Source organism: Scatophagus argus, chromosome 14, assembly GCF_020382885.2.
Source record: "Scatophagus argus isolate fScaArg1 chromosome 14, fScaArg1.pri, whole genome shotgun sequence".
NCBI classification, from domain to species: Eukaryota; Metazoa; Chordata; class Actinopteri; family Scatophagidae; genus Scatophagus; species Scatophagus argus.
In genome coordinates this window covers 10,936,648-10,952,701 of record NC_058506.1, presented here as the reverse complement: position 1 = coordinate 10,952,701, position 16,054 = coordinate 10,936,648, and the positions used below count along the sequence as shown (strand labels likewise).

Sequence of the window (16,054 nt, the reverse complement as noted above, 5' to 3'; positions counted from 1 at the left end):
CACCAGAGTTAATTGACTTAATAATGACAATGGGGGAAAAACATTAATTAAACATTCATACATCTTCCTCATTACATGAAAGAGAGGTCATGAAAAACATTAGCTGAAAAGACAGACAAACACTTTGGTATATGCCTTTGATGGAAAATCTAGAGATGGACCAAACAGTTCCATTCGTTATAGAAAATTTGCTTTCACATTAAGAATATTGTTTGTGTTCTTTCACAGTTTCTGTCAGGCAGTGCATTCATTCAGTGTGGTCTTGAAATGCTTGATGTACCATTTGACAGAACAGCCAGTAGACATGTAAGAACATAATTTGCTCATCATAATGGACAAATCGGGGGCACGCCAGCTTCAATCTCTGTCATCTGTTGTGTGATGGTTCCTCTGTTCTGGGGGTCATTTGGCAGGCATGAACATTAAAGGGAGCAAAGCAGGAAATGGTGTAGAAAGCATTTCTATACTGTGTAAGTTCAAAAAATTGTTCAGAAGATGCAGAAATGGCCATGAAGCACTGCCAGTTTCAGCTACCACCTGTAATTTGATTTCTGTTTGGCTGCTGTCCTATTGTTGTGATGTTTGACAGTAGCATCCTTTGTTTTCTTTTCTTTTTATATCAACAGTGACAAATAGGAAGACTTGATAATTTCTCTGCCAGCATTTTTCCTGTCAGCTTTATTCAATGTGAAACTCAACAGTCCATCTTGACACTAAAGTAACAGGGACTCTTTCATCCAGCTTTTAACCAATTTCAGTCCAAAGGCAGAGACCCCCTTTTAACAAGATAATTGTAAGCATGTAGTTGCATCCCACTGAGAACAGCTCAGCAAACACTGCCTTCCACCTCATGCTGTAGTCCAGCTCATGGTAATATACTAGTGTTGTCTACCGGCTCTTGCTGACATTAACCAGATATGCCTTTCAAATATCATGGCCTTTGGGACTGGGTCAGAGTTACTATTTTTAGAAGGACAAGACAAGACGATAGTTTGGCTTGTGAGAGTGATAACTGAAAATAGCGAGGCTTTTAGTAGCTCTGCTGCAGCTGATTTTGTGTCGGTTATTGCTCCAGGCTCTTGGACAGATGTGATCTACACAGACTCTGGATCACTGGTCTTTACAGTACTACTGCTCACAGTACTAGTGATGTCATACAGTAGTATGAACATGTTAAACGTTGCAATACTGCTGTTGGGTCTGCAGTGTGGGTCGCTAAAACAAATGTATCTGCCCACTAGTGCAGGAAGTTTTGACTATAGAGTCAGTCAGTCAGTCTGATAAAGGGCAGATTTCACTGTGCTTTGCTGTTAGGGGCAAAAAAAAAAAAGTTTCAAAAATTTTTCAAAAATATAATATCCCACCACCATCTGCTGCCAAGGCACTTCTGCTAACTATGGGGAGAAAAACATGTTCAGCGCTGTATCTGCCAGATATTATCACTGCCTGTTTCTCCTACAATATCAGGCAATACTTTAAACAGGGCAGCAGACTAGCTATATATTAAAAAAATGCAACTGTAAAAAGATAATGTAATTTTTATGTTTGCAGTTCAGTGAATATAATAAGTAATTCTGGATCATTCATGGCGGTGAAATGCAAATATACATTACAAATAAACAAGAACATTTTTTGTCCATTTTTCTAAACAGGAAGGTTCGGATTGTTCTCACCGCTTTGCTCAGGCTGACAAAATAATCATTTACTGGTTTTGATTTGAGTAAATCAACTAAAAAACAAAAAAAAGTAGATCCAACTTAGTTCACTTAGCCTTCTTACTCTTCAGTTCATAGTGAATACTGTAAATGAAGTTGTCCTCCTGCCATGTAATTCTGCCATCTTCCATCCAAAATGTTCCCCTTAGTTATGCATTCATGTGTCACATAACTGAAAACCTCAGTCCTCAACCTTTGCCCCACCCTTTACCTAATATATACAATCTGCTCCACCCTGTACTTAATATTCATCGTTGTGCCTTTAAAATGCTGAACCTGAGCTTGTGGGTTGGGTGCCTCTCTTGCCGTTTTCCCTGGACCTGGTGGTGTGTGCCTGCTGTCTTACTGTTTACATTCTTAGAAGAGTCTGAGCCCTGAGCCGCTACAACTTGTGCCACCATGTCTAAACCCTTGTCCGACCACGATAGGAAGAAACAGATTTCAGTGCGGGGCCTCGCCGGCGTTGAAAACGTTTCAGATCTGAAGCAGAACTTCAACAGACATCTCCACTTTACGCTGGTCAAGGACAGGAATGTGGCAACCAGAAGGGATTACTACTTTGCTCTTGCCAACACTGTGCGGGATCACTTGATTGGCAGGTGGATCAGAACCCAGCAGCACTACTACGAGAAAGATCCCAAAGTAAGTTCAATTCATGGACACAAGACTTATAACAATATGATTTTCAATGAATATACCATTCTTTAAATAAACAGCATCACAGCTTGTATTTGTGGAGATCGCAGCTGTCCACACATACGGGGGGAATACTGGCAACTATATTTGATCCAAGAACTGGTTCACACCTTCAGGACATTTATGAAAGTCATTGTGAACTCACTGTTTGTCTAGTACACAGTGTTCAGCATGTGCCATACCTGTACTCTATAATGAAACAACCCTACTGCTTCGTCAGAGCCAGGGATTTATATTCTCCAACTGTACTTTCAGCAACCTCATGTGAGTGTAATGTCAAGTCATGACATTTAAACTTCACTGCGGCTTCTTAGCACTCTGCTGGTATGCTGCCGTTCTTATAGTGTGTTGAAATATTAAACCTCTCCATGACCTTCTGTTACCATCCTGTCTCACCATAAAGCACATAGCCTTCACTTGTGTTATATGAGCACATGCCTACTAGGGCATCTGGGTTCACAGAAGCAGTCACACAATCATAATCAGAAAAGCTATATCTCCGCAATGTCACTAACTAGCAGCTGCAGAAAGAATGTCGGAGCTAAAATAAAGCAGCAGCAGCATTATTCTTTGAAAATGTCCAACAAACCTTGTGCAATTACAACAGAGGCTTTGGAAGCAGGATAAAAGTCAGCCCCAGATGCATTTACTTAGGTAAAAAATGTTCCTTGTAAGATTATTAATAACTCTGCCGAATAAAGAGGATAATTTTTTTGCTCAGTATCGAAGGAATTTTTTCCCGCAGACCTCGGCTTACTCTGCAGGGTTATTGTTCTGTAACTTAAGTGCCAGTGCCATAAATCTCAGTAGGGAGACATTTACTATTCACATTAAGCTAGTTCTCAGACATAGTTTAACCACATGATGATGAGCTGCAACCTCTAACTCAGAAACCATCTGACCTCCAAACTGTATCACCTTTTTCCGGTGCTGTAGACTGAAAGGTCAAAGGTGAATCCCTTAAAGGTCTAAACAGAAATCAGAACTAGGGAAGACATCTGAGCCCAAGTCTAGATGCAAGATCATGCACTGCGAAGTCACAGTTACAACAAGTAGATTAGATTTGTTTTTCACATCACCAATATGCATTGTTGGGGAAAAAGGGCTAATCGGCATAATGAGACAAACAAGGACTGAAGTCAGATAAGCTTTGTAACATGCAGTCATATATAATTCAAGAGATCTTGTTAGTTATTCAATGATATGGCTATATCTTTCAGTTGTATTTACCATTATTTTGGACATCTAAATGAACAGCTCCAATCACCCCAGACTTGAACTCCACAATGAAAGGCTATCAGGCTCTGGCTGACCTTTAGGGTGACCTCTACAGGAGCTATTTTTGCTCGGGCCCAAATGTTGGTGTTATGTAACACCCAGAGCTGTTCCCCAGTCCCTTCTCTCCTCTCCTCTCCTCTGCCTTTTCCTCCTTAGTCTGTATCCACCCCTCCATGTCAGAGGAGAGAAAGAAAACAACTAAATGGCAAAGGCTAAACACAGGCTCAGGTGGCACATTTCTACAATCTCCCAACTATGAAGATAAATTGTGAGACTTGAAGAATTCTTTGCGGTGTGTTTGTGTGTTACTTTGACACTTGGCTTTTGGTTACAGTACCAAATTTGTAATCATAATGCTACTGTGCAGATGCCTCTGTAAAACTAAACTTACAATGACACTAAAATATTCCCCTGAGTTTTCATAAAACAATTTCTGGGTGTTATTTTTAGGTTGATACTGATTATTTCTCTCCTTCTCCCCAAACTGTAGCGTGTGTACTACATATCTCTTGAGTTCTACATGGGCCGCACCCTCCAAAACACCATGGTGAACCTGGCACTGGAAAACGCCTGTGATGAGGCCATGTACCAGGTGTGAAAAAGCCACTTTATATATCTTCATTGACACTGAAATTTCCTTTTCCAACAGGATAATAGCACAGCAAAAGTCTCTCAAAATTACTATTTTTAGTCATACATTAGTCCATGTTCTGTTGTCCTCTGCAGTTGGGTCTGGACATGGAGGAACTGGAGGATATGGAGGAAGACGCTGGTTTGGGAAATGGTGGTCTGGGTCGCCTTGCTGGTAAGCATCTTTTCACCCTTTATATTCGAATTTTTACCTCTTTTACCTCTGTACCTCTACAGACATAAATACTGCATTATTTTATATAAGAGTGAATCAAAGCTTTTTGTTCATGTGCTATCTCTGGTTTTCAGCCTGTTTTCTGGACTCCATGGCTTCACTGGGTTTGGCTGCCTATGGTTACGGCATTCGTTATGAATTCGGTATCTTCAATCAGAAAATCGTCAATGGCTGGCAGGTTAGAAATGATTCACCTCCGTCTCTATTGCTGTCTGAGTGTTTCACCTTAAGTCACCTGTTTCCTGTTACCACGATCGAGTTCCTCACCATTTTCTGTGCCTAGCTCTGCTCAGAAGCCATTCAGATAATGAATGTTTCTCTCACCCTCAATATGAATATATGTCATTATTCAGGTTGAGGAGGCTGATGACTGGCTCCGCTATGGTAACCCCTGGGAGAAGGCTCGTCCTGAGTACATGCGTCCAGTGCACTTCTATGGCAGGACCGAACATCATCCTGATGGTGTGAAATGGGTTGACACTCAGGTGAAAATATGATTTAAAGTAAATGCATACAAATAATGACAGAAAAATATTTTCTGAAATTATATATATTAATCTGTTTTTTGGTGTTGGTACTGGCAGGTAGTGCTGGCTCTGCCATATGACACCCCTATCCCCGGCTACAGAAACAATGTTGTCAACACCATGAGGCTGTGGTCTGCAAAGGCTCCCTGCGAGTTTAACCTTAAAGACTGTACGTGCCTGGTGGGCACTGAATATTATTAATCATGTGTAACCGCTGACAAATGCGAATGAATGAAAAGAGTATTTTTTCCCCCCTTTTGCAGTCAATATTGGTGGCTACATTCAGGCTGTTTTGGACAGAAACTTGGCTGAGAACATCTCCCGTGTGCTGTATCCCAATGACAATGTAAGAAAATGTGAATCTGTTACCTTTTAATCCACCTTACTCACACTCATACTGCGGCCATATGTAAGCCTGGTTTAGAAGATGCAGCTAAATGTCGAATGCTTTAGGAGCTGTGGCCTGTATGGCTCCTGTATGACTGGAGGGTTTATCTCTAGCTCAGCTAAGAGATAGATTTACATAATGTGGACTCCAGCTGGCGTCCTTTGTCTTCAGCTAGAGTCACTGTGTGCTCTTTGAGCTTCCTCTCAAGCTTTGCTTTATAGCTGACACAAGAACTGGCCACCATGACTTGAATCCCCGAAGGTCCAGGAAGAAGGATACCCATCTAGCAGGAGCTGTAATCCTTGTCAGGCCTCGTAACTTATGTCTGTGCAAGTTAGAGTAGACATGGTGGTAGGCAGGATGTGTGAATTCAGTTCAGTCAGCCAGTGTTGCAGTGCTGTCCAATCATGTTACGTATTTCAATCAACAACACAGAAGTACTGTAATATCAGTTGCCTCCACTTCAACTATCATAGCTTTTTTTTAGATCAATTTGTTGATCAATCAGCCTCACAGTTTCTTTGCAACACCTCTATTCAACAGATAGAACTACAAACTGACAAGCAAACTGAGTAGATGCTTCTGTCAACTGTCTATTAAAAATCACCTTAATATTAATCATCACTCATAACACAAACATTGTCTTCAACACATCAGTGGTTATTTCTACCGTTCTGTGGCTTGACGAATGTGAAAATAAACAAATTGATTTACAAAATAGAAAAAAAAAATCTCAAGCATCCTCTGCTTCAAAGATTGAACGCTGAATTCAGCTTCTATGAACATCTCAAATGATTGCTAAAGAGAAGAAAATGCCACATTTACACAATGTATGCACATATGTAATATACTTACATTCACTTATAACTCTATGATATCGGTTTGTGTTTGATGTTATGCTATAATGGTTAGAAATGTGTGATTATACTGCAGACGTTAGCTACAGAGCTACTGCACTTTTCTGCCACTTTCTTTTTTACTTTTATGTTTTGGGCAATTATTTTCTTAAAATAAAAAGATTTCAGTTGTCCAAGAGTAAACACCAGTCAGCGATATGCAAAAAGCTATATTTAAAGAATATAAAAACTATTCATGTTTGCCTGCAGAACATAAACAGACAAATATGTGTTTTCATCCTCAGTTCTTTGAAGGAAAGGAGCTCCGTCTGAAGCAGGAATACTTTGTGGTATCTGCCACCCTGCAAGACATCATCCGCCGTTTCAAGGTCTCTAAGTTTGGCTCCAGGGAGATTGCTCGCACAGACTTCAGCAAACTGCCTGACAAGGTGAAGCGAAAAACTCAACAAAATAGTTTCTGTCAAAATTGAAAAGGTTTCCCCCTGATGTTCTCTTTGTGCTTTTGTTAAATTGCCTCTGTCAGAGTGTTGAACAAGTTGTGGGTGGGTTTCATTGTACCTTAGGAAAATAGTTGAAATGAAGAGTACCTATGAAGCACTTAATGATCTATGCTAAATCTGTACTGACATTTAATAATGTTCTGTACGTTCAGGTGGCCGTCCAGCTGAATGACACTCACCCAGCCATGGCTATTCCTGAGCTGATGCGGGTTCTGGTTGATGAAGAGAAGCTTGGATGGGACAAGGTGAGGAAAAGCCACATTGGCCTCACAGCATTTTTCACTGCTCTCAAAGTTTGGATTTTAAGATTCATAACGTATTTTAGTGTTAAAAAGCACAACACTTTTCTTGCTTTGATTCATGTTGCTTTATAATTTTTTTTTTTTTTCTCTGATAAGGACATCACTATTTTAGTCTACATAATAAACATTTTTGCACCACCGCTAGGAGAAATTATATGGCACAAAGCAATAATTTACAGTGTTTCTCAAGCCAGTTCTTGCTTGTAAAAAAAAATGCATGTTTTCTCTCACTTTTGTTCAGGCCTGGGACATCTGTGTGCGTACCTGTGCCTACACCAACCACACTGTCCTTCCTGAAGCTCTGGAGCGCTGGCCAGTCGACCTGTTTGCTCATCTGCTGCCTCGTCATCTAGAGATCGTCTACGAGATCAACCGTCGCCACCTAGAGGTTAGTCCTGCACACTGCAACATATTATTTCCATATTGTGATGCACAGGGCGGGTTCTTAAGCCTCTTCCTTATTACTGAGTACACACTGTCACTGCTCTCTGTTGTTAAGTGCCCATGTGGTCATAAAGTTTTCATATCATCTGTGTGTTCGTTTATATTGCTGGTTGAACACAAGGTACAAGTTACATAATGTCAAAGCTTGCTGCAATTAGTGAATTTGGGCAAAGGTGGAAAAAACTCATGAACTACACACTTTTCAGGTATTTCCATTTTAAGTTGCACTTCTACTCTACTACAATTCACAGGTAAATATTTTAACTTTTAGTCCACTACATTTATTTGACGTCTGTAGTTACTTTGCAGATTCTTTTTTAATAATGCAAAATATAATCAATTCATTCATACATTAGGATGCATTATATACTAAAAACTAAGCTTCATATTTACTGGCTGAAACCTTAAATTGATGTACATATGAATGCATCAGTTATTATATTAGTATAGTATAGTATAGTTAGTATTTCTGCATGGTGATAATACTGTTGCCTTCCACCTCTGAATTTAGGTGACTAAATTTAAATGGGGGGCTTTACAGAGCAAAGCTTCTTGGTGCAAAATTTAATTATTATTAATTATTAATTGATTATAAATGGATATTTTTAGGTTTTCACCGTGGACAGAGTACAGAAAAGCCTATTATTATAAATGCCAGGAGTGACTCTGAAGATTACAATGAGCAGCTAACTGCTGTGATGTAAAAGTCAAAGAACAAAATGGTGTCTATTGGCTTTTAATTGCAGCATCTGTCGGAATTAAATTACGAGGCCCAAGTTCCTGCTGAAAGGAAGGAGAAATATGTCTGACTCAAAGTGGCTGGCAGTCTTTTTGAGCTGTAGCTCAACCAGAACTGCACAATAAAACACCAAGTTACATTTATCTACTTGAGTACTGGTGGAAATTGTCTTGTTGCTTCTAATTTGATATTATGTTAGAAAAGCTGAGCTCATCCACTTTATCATATGTGATGATGGAAATCTATAAAATCGTCTTGTGCTCTGATTAACTTTGCAGAAAGTTGCTGCAAAGTATCCTGGTGATAATGATCGTCTACGCCGTATGTCCCTCATTGAGGAGGGTGGACAAAAGAGGATCAACATGGCTCACTTGTGCATTGTGGGTTCCCATGCCGTCAATGGCGTGGCCCAGATCCACTCTGACATCCTCAAAGCGACTATGTATGTCCCTAAATAAATTTGGCTGTAATACTGGTAAATGCATGTACGTGCTGTATATGTGGTATTATGTGTTTCATAAATCCCCAGCCTCTATGATTTCATGTGCAGCTGCATCATCTGTGTTTTCTGACATACAGTATATGATGCTTCAATCTGCCTGCAGCTTCAAGGACTTCTATGAAATGGAGCCACACAAGTTCCAAAACAAGACCAACGGCATCACTCCTCGCCGCTGGCTGGTCATGTGCAACCCTGGGCTGGCTGAGGTCATCGCCGAGGTTAGCTCTGTTTAACGCTCATGCAGTACTTCACACAAATAAGAGTAGAATCTGAATGTAACTTTACATTTTATGACTTTTGATCAATAGAGGATTGGTGAGGACTTCATCCGTGACCTCGACCAGCTGCGGTCTCTCACTAAGCACGTGAATGATGAGGCTTTCATTCGCGATGTTGCCAAAGTGAAGCAGGTGACTAATGTGGTGTTATATCTCAAGTTTTCACTCAATGCATCAGTTTGGAATTAACACTATTAACACTATATAAAAAATATGTTTGTGAATAAATCATTGTGCTTAATCATGGCTGGTTTTGTAAATGCTCAACAGTGCAAAGCCCTGGAGAGAAGTGGCACATGTTCCACATCAAGCAGTCTGTCTATACACGACAATTGTGCACAAGCTTTTCTCTCCATATAATTCTAATTAATTGCTAACACTTTCAATATGTGTTTACGAATAACCACACAAGTTAAAGAAAAAAACGTTGTCTTTTTTGTGATGAAGTCAATGTTTTGTAAATGTAGGAAAACAAGATGAAGTTTGCTGTGCACTTGGAGGAGCACTACAAGGTGAAGATCAACCCCAACTCCATGTTTGACATTCAAGTCAAGAGAATCCATGAATACAAGAGGCAGCTGCTCAACTGTCTGCACATCATCACCTACTATAACCGTAAGGCTTCACAGTTAAAATCATCTTTGCCACTTCGCAAACGCAAATGTTGTGGTTTTTAAGATGACTGCAGAACAACATTGTGTGTGTGTGTGTGTGTGTGTGTGTGTGTGTGTGTGCATGTGTTTTAGTTAGTCCTGTAACCTCTTCATATTTCTGCCAGGCATCAAGAAGGAGCCTAATAAGCAGTGGACTCCAAGAACTATCATGATTGGAGGAAAGGTTTGTAGTTTATTGGCATACGAATTTAAAAACTAACTCGCCCCCCAAACTCAGGTTAAATTCATCTGACATTATTTCTCCAACTGTTCCTTTCATGCAGGCTGCTCCTGGATACCACACTGCCAAGATGATTATCCGTCTGATTACAGCCATTGGTGAAGTTGTCAACAATGATCCTGTGGTCGGAGACCGTCTCAAAGTCATCTTTTTGGAGAACTACAGAGTCACACTGGCCGAGAAAGGTAATTATCAAATCATTGTCCAATTCCCAGCCTTTTTCCTCTCTCTCCTTTTATTTTTTCTCATGCTCATCACCCTGCTCATTTCTTCCCCTGCAACTGTCCCCAGCCAGATAATTTTTTATTCACAGCATAAAACGCAAACACAAAATGCTTATTAGAGTCATCAACCCTCTACTTCTGTCATCTTTCAGCCATCCCTGCAGCTGACCTGTCAGAGCAGATCTCCACAGCTGGTACGGAGGCCTCCGGCACCGGCAACATGAAGTTCATGCTGAATGGCGCTCTAACTATTGGTACCATGGACGGAGCCAACGTTGAGATGGCTGAGGAGGCTGGCGAAGACAACCTCTTCATCTTCGGGATGAGGGTGGAAGATGTCGACGCACTTGACAAGAGAGGGTCAGGAACAAACCCCAACCCGTCGTAGTAATGTGTCCATATTGTCAACTTCTGTATATGTATATATATATATCCTAATGTATGAACTGATTGTATTTTATATATGTATCTTTCCCCTGTCCTGCTTAGATACCATGCTGAAGAGTACTACAACCGCCTGCCTGAGCTGAAGCAGTCTATTGACCAGATTGCTGGAGGCTTCTTTAGCCCAAAGCAGCCTGACCTGTTTAAAGAAATTGTCAACATGCTGATGCATCATGACAGGTAAAGACACATCTAACATCTGCAGCCTGAGGCACACTCATGCATGCACACATACAAATAAGAATGTGTAGATACTTGCTGGTGGTGCAAAAATAAATAAATAAATAAGTAAATCAGTTCTCATTCAGTTCTCTTTAACACATGCGCACACATGCACACACACGCACACACCCACACACTTACTATATATGTGGTATATAAAATCACAGTATATGCCTTTTTCACTGAGTTAATTACAATCTTTTCTGCACAGATTTAAGGTCTTTGCTGACTATGAAGACTACATTAAATGCCAGGAGAAAGTCAATGCTCTTTACAAGGTATGTTCATTATAATGGAATTGTTCAAAATGGTCTTTTAAGCATTAATAGTATGATTTTAATTAGCATGGGTTCACTATGAGTAGCAATGGGTTCACCAATGTTGAAGGGAGACACAGCTAAGATTAATAATCACTAATTTTGTTACTCACTCATCAATCATTTCCATCCCCGCATCAGAACCCCAGGGAATGGACCAAGAAGGTGATCTACAACATTGCCGGATGTGGCAAGTTCTCCAGCGATCGCACCATTTCCCAGTATGCTCGTGAGATCTGGGGCATGGAGCCCACACTTGAGAAGCTCCCAGCCCCTGATGACAAGCATTAAACTGGCCACATGACAGCCAACAACAGCCCATGTGGTACATACTGTGCATCTGGTAAAAGCCCCCACAAACCTACATCCACAGGGATTAGCATTAAATGCTTCCTGCATTACTTCACTGCATCTCACCCAAACCCCCAGGCTGGCAAAGTTTCCTTTTTGTTTTTTACCTGTAATAAAACTGGTTTTATCAGTTATCATCAGGGATACAGAAATGGCAATTTACTGTAGCTACAGTGAAGAGGATAATAGTTAGAGTTAGAGTTTTGTGGTGGGCTTTAAGAATTTAGTGGTAATATTTTTTTATTTAAAAATATATACTGTATTCCAGCCAAACCCATTCTGAATAAAATTTGTCTGGAAAAACCATAACGACCTGGGTGCAGTGTTTTCAGCTGTTCTTTTTCAGGCAGAACCAGGTAATGTTTTGCGTTGGCAAATTTTCCAATGTTTGCAAATGTGCTATAGAGAATGAACACTAAGGACTTTGTAGGTGATATTTACCTACAACAATGGTCTCAATCTAGTGTGAGGACAATGAACTTCAGACTCTGCAGAGGATCAGATCCCAGAATCAGGTCTGAGAAACACAACATCAGTTGTAAATTTAAAACCTATGAAAATAAAAACCTCACTGTAAACTTAAATGCATAAGGTACAAATAGTTTAACAATGTCACATTGGTCTTACAGTAAACTATGCCTGATCTTTAATGAAAAAAACTGTATATTGTGTTGCCAAATGCTGAGAGCATGTAGCTGTATTGATGGAGAAATTTTTAAAAAGCGAGAGTTTAACCATATTTGAAAGGCAGATATTGGTCAGTGACAGTTGGGTAGAAAAACACAGAAGGAGAACTAACCTGTTGAAAGTATAATTAGATACTTGTGAATAATAAAATAGGCTAAGTCCTCCACAGATCACTTCAGCGCAAATGCACACATAGACATGTTTTGTGTTTTGTTCGGAAGTGTGGATGACAGTTGAGAGAAGGAAGGGGAGGTGTTTAATGAGAACTGGCAAACAGAAGAAAGCCTCAAGAAGGGCTCATTAATGCTGTCTGTCAACGTCTTAGTAACACTGACTTTGCTGTCAGATGTAAAGGTGAAGCAAGTTTCACTCCTGGTGCTGATCTTAAGTGTTGTCTTTTTGATTTTATGTGAGCAGAAAGTCTGTGGTCAAATCAGCAGGCACCAGCGATCAAGCTGCAGGCTGCCTGAGCTGAGTGTTAAATTTACATACATAGCTAAGTAAACTGCAGGTATAGATCAACATAGTAACAGGTTTATATTAACATTAAGAGAACATTAAGCCACATCACAAACTGTTTGTCAGTTACAGATGTGACATCATGTGGTTTCCCCTCCTCTGAATGCATATCAGCTGAGAAAAGTTAAAAGGTTGAATCTGCGGTCACAAAAGTGTAACAGATGACAAGTGGGTAAGCTGAATGGAGCAAAAAATGGGACAATGCAGAGTATAGTTAAATGGGCCAACACAAAAAAGAACAAATGAGAGGGATAAGAGTGTTAAGGTTAGATAAGGCTACAACCCCACAGGTGCCCCCTGATGACAACGACCACCGCACTCACTCAGACTTTGTCACTGTGTGCAGTCAGAGGTTGTAAAGTAAGCCTGAATGCCAGCTATTATCATGTGCAGGTCCTGATAAGTGTGGATCCACAGAGCAACTTGACTCTGAAACGACGAGCCACAACATCAGCGTAAAAAACAGCAACAGTCTAAAAGCGGTGCAGCTGCCAAACTTTTCCTTTGGATTCCTTTCACTTTTATTTCCCTGCCGATTGATTCTGGGATTGTGTCATGGCCTGCTTGAGCCAATTTTGTTGCCTTAACCATGGTTATCACGATGATTTTTGAAGTCCTTTCAAAAATGCAGCTTGGCACGCATGTTAGCCGTTGCACCAGCTAGTTGGTTAGTTATACCAGACAAAATACATTTCAAGATTTTATTTAAAACTTTATTTACAGCTATTTGAATTTATTGTAAATGCTTTTAAACATATAACCCCTCTATGAGATCCTGAAATCTGAAAACTATTCCGGTGTGTGCTGTAGGTAGAAAACTATTTCAGTGAAAAATAAAGGTCTTCGAGTCGTCTGTTGGAGGAGCTGCTGTTACCAGAGGAAAAACCTCGACTTAGCTAACAGTTCTCTGTCCTGCTATCCAGCTGTGCAACCCATTCAACGGTACCTTTGGTGACAATAAAATATTTCCGATGGTCAATGCACACACAAAAAAACTTCCCGTTCACACGTGGTGTTTAAAAACCCTCACGTAAAACAACATAGCTACCAAGCATGTGACTGAGCAGTCATGTCTGTAACCAAAAGACAGACCTAGCTGAGCAAAAAATTACCCTGCTCCAGTGAGGCAGTGAAGGGAAAAAGAAGACCTGGACACGGACAGTTTGAAATTCACTTCACGCAACAGAAAAATAAGAATAACTTTAAACATTGTACAAGTAACTCATTAACTCCCTGTTAGACCTTCTAAGAAACTTCACTGGCAATACTGCAAAAAAAATCCTGCCAATACTAATCACTGATGTCGATGTATTTATTGTACATCTGGATTTGCTGAGCTGGCACTGCAGTGAAGTGGTTTGCACTGTCACCTCACAGCAAGAAGGTTCTCAACGCCTGAGGCCCGATTGTGTGGAAGTTACATGTTCTCTAAAAAACAGAAACTCTAAAATTAGGAATAGGTAATAAAACAATGTGAAGCTTGTCTTTTGAGTTGTTAAACTGGGACCGAAGTTGTCCAGGACCCAAAACAGAACATTAGAGCTGCCTAAAATTTCATCAGAGACACTTCTGTCATTATCATTTATAGGAAATAATGAAGCAGTTAAGTTTGTTTGAAAATGCTCTGAAAGAGCTCTTCAAAAAGAAATCAAGTGATCCTAGTTATAATGGCTGCACTATATACAATACATATTGTACAGATACAATATATGATTTGATGTTACATATTACACAGCTGTGAATGAACAGTAATCAGCTGATACAAAAGCAATGCTCCATCAAATGAAAGTTGCATTAAAGTGAATGATTTCAAAAATTGAGAACTAAATGATTTAGGATTTGTAATGGACTCTCTAAAAGGAACTTGAACAAAGCACAGTGTGAATTTTTGAAAAAATAACTATCAGAAGAAGAAAAAAATAACTAAACTGAGACAGAAGGTCAAGATGTTAAATGTTAAGTTGTTTTTGTAACTATTAACAGAGCCACAGAATTTATAATATGCCACTGCCGTCAACGTGATTTGAGTGTTCAACTGACGGTTCAGTGGCGCAATATATAGGGTGAGATAACTTCTTCTGTCTCTGAGTCTAACAAGTTTGAAGTCCACATCTAGACATCTAACAGCTTTAGATAAGTACAGATGTAAAACAAGGCTTTGTTTAAACAGTTCCTCCCAACAATGCAAATTCTTTGTGAGCTTGTAAATGGTTTCTTGAAAGAATCTTGCTCCTCAAGGGCTGAGATTCAGCAATGTCCTTTGCCTCTTTAAAATATTCCAGCAGTTACTTAATGAACAGGCTTCTAGGGACTCAGGCCCAATGTGTTCGGGGCCCAAAGATAAGAGGGATAAAGGTGACAGGTCCTTGTTTGCAAATTAAAAATGCTGTGGCCCGTTTAGGCATTAGCAGAGAGGAAAATGTGATAGTTTATCTTGTAAGTCCAAAATAAATATCGTCCGTTTTCAGAGTTATGGTGTGGTTCTTATCCTATCTGTTCAAACATTCTTTATAAATAAAGGTTTGCAAAACCTGTCCAGTTTCACTCTCTGCAACAAATGGCTTATTCAAGATTTGTGTTTCATTTTTCTGTTTTCACAGGAAGTCTGTATGAGACTTTGAACCTTTCATTTTTTTCATAGTTTTGCTCAAATTCTGTCAAATACCTGTACTTTTCAGGCTCAAAGTACAAAAGAGCCAGAAGAAGGAGGGATTTAAAAGGACAAATCTTTCTCGCATCAGAGTCTCACAGCTGAAAAAACAGCTGAAAGTTGATTGTTTTTGCTTTGGTGCACCTGCAGCTTCATTCAGCCTGACATCTCATGCTGATTATTACGCAAGCGTACACATTCCTGCAAACTAATCATCAGGACACAAAGCAGGCAGAAATGATTTCAGCTACATGTACTCCATAAACATAATTACACAGCGCTGTAGTTCTGTCAGCATAACGTATAGTGAGAACAACTGACTGCAACTGTTGCTGATTGAACTGTCATCACATAGTCACTTATTGACTGCAAATTCTGTTTTACAACCCAAGGTGACGGAGGACGAGGAAAACTCAATGTGCAGAAGCACTTTAGAATAGTTGAATATTTATCAGCATTTTGTCAAACACTTACCTTGATTTTCTTTTTTAATTGGCTGTTGGCTGACAGCTTTAGTTCAACAAACCCTTTTATTCTGATTTATGAGTAAACCAAAACAAACACACACACACACACACAAAACCACCCTGTCCTTCCTATTAAGTAACCAATAAGGGGCAGAGGGTGTGTTTTGTTAGACTGAGGCTCAAGAGCA

The 16,054-nt window shown here is 39.8% G+C and overlaps 1 protein-coding gene across 2 annotated transcripts; it reads left to right on the top strand.

The window, feature by feature from the left end:
• The first annotated feature begins 1,985 nt into the window (after nt 1-1,985).
• On the top strand, nt 1,986-11,852 carry pygma (phosphorylase, glycogen, muscle A). Of its 2 annotated transcripts, none has more exons than XM_046411384.1 (20): nt 1,986-2,357; nt 4,180-4,281; nt 4,416-4,494; nt 4,629-4,732; nt 4,908-5,039; nt 5,139-5,250; nt 5,345-5,427; nt 6,611-6,754; nt 6,979-7,071; nt 7,370-7,516; nt 8,590-8,753; nt 8,917-9,031; nt 9,122-9,223; nt 9,559-9,706; nt 9,870-9,928; nt 10,029-10,170; nt 10,362-10,569; nt 10,699-10,833; nt 11,087-11,153; nt 11,334-11,852. In XM_046411384.1, exons 1-20 carry the CDS (start codon nt 2,115-2,117, stop codon nt 11,481-11,483), a joined length of 2,529 nt encoding a protein of 842 aa, XP_046267340.1. In that variant the 5' UTR covers nt 1,986-2,114; the 3' UTR covers nt 11,484-11,852. The 2 variants fall into 2 exon arrangements, with proteins under 2 accessions (XP_046267340.1, XP_046267341.1); XM_046411385.1 differs by lacking the exon at nt 1,986-2,357 and adding an exon at nt 3,963-3,981.
• The last annotated feature ends 4,202 nt before the right edge of the window (nt 11,853-16,054 follow it).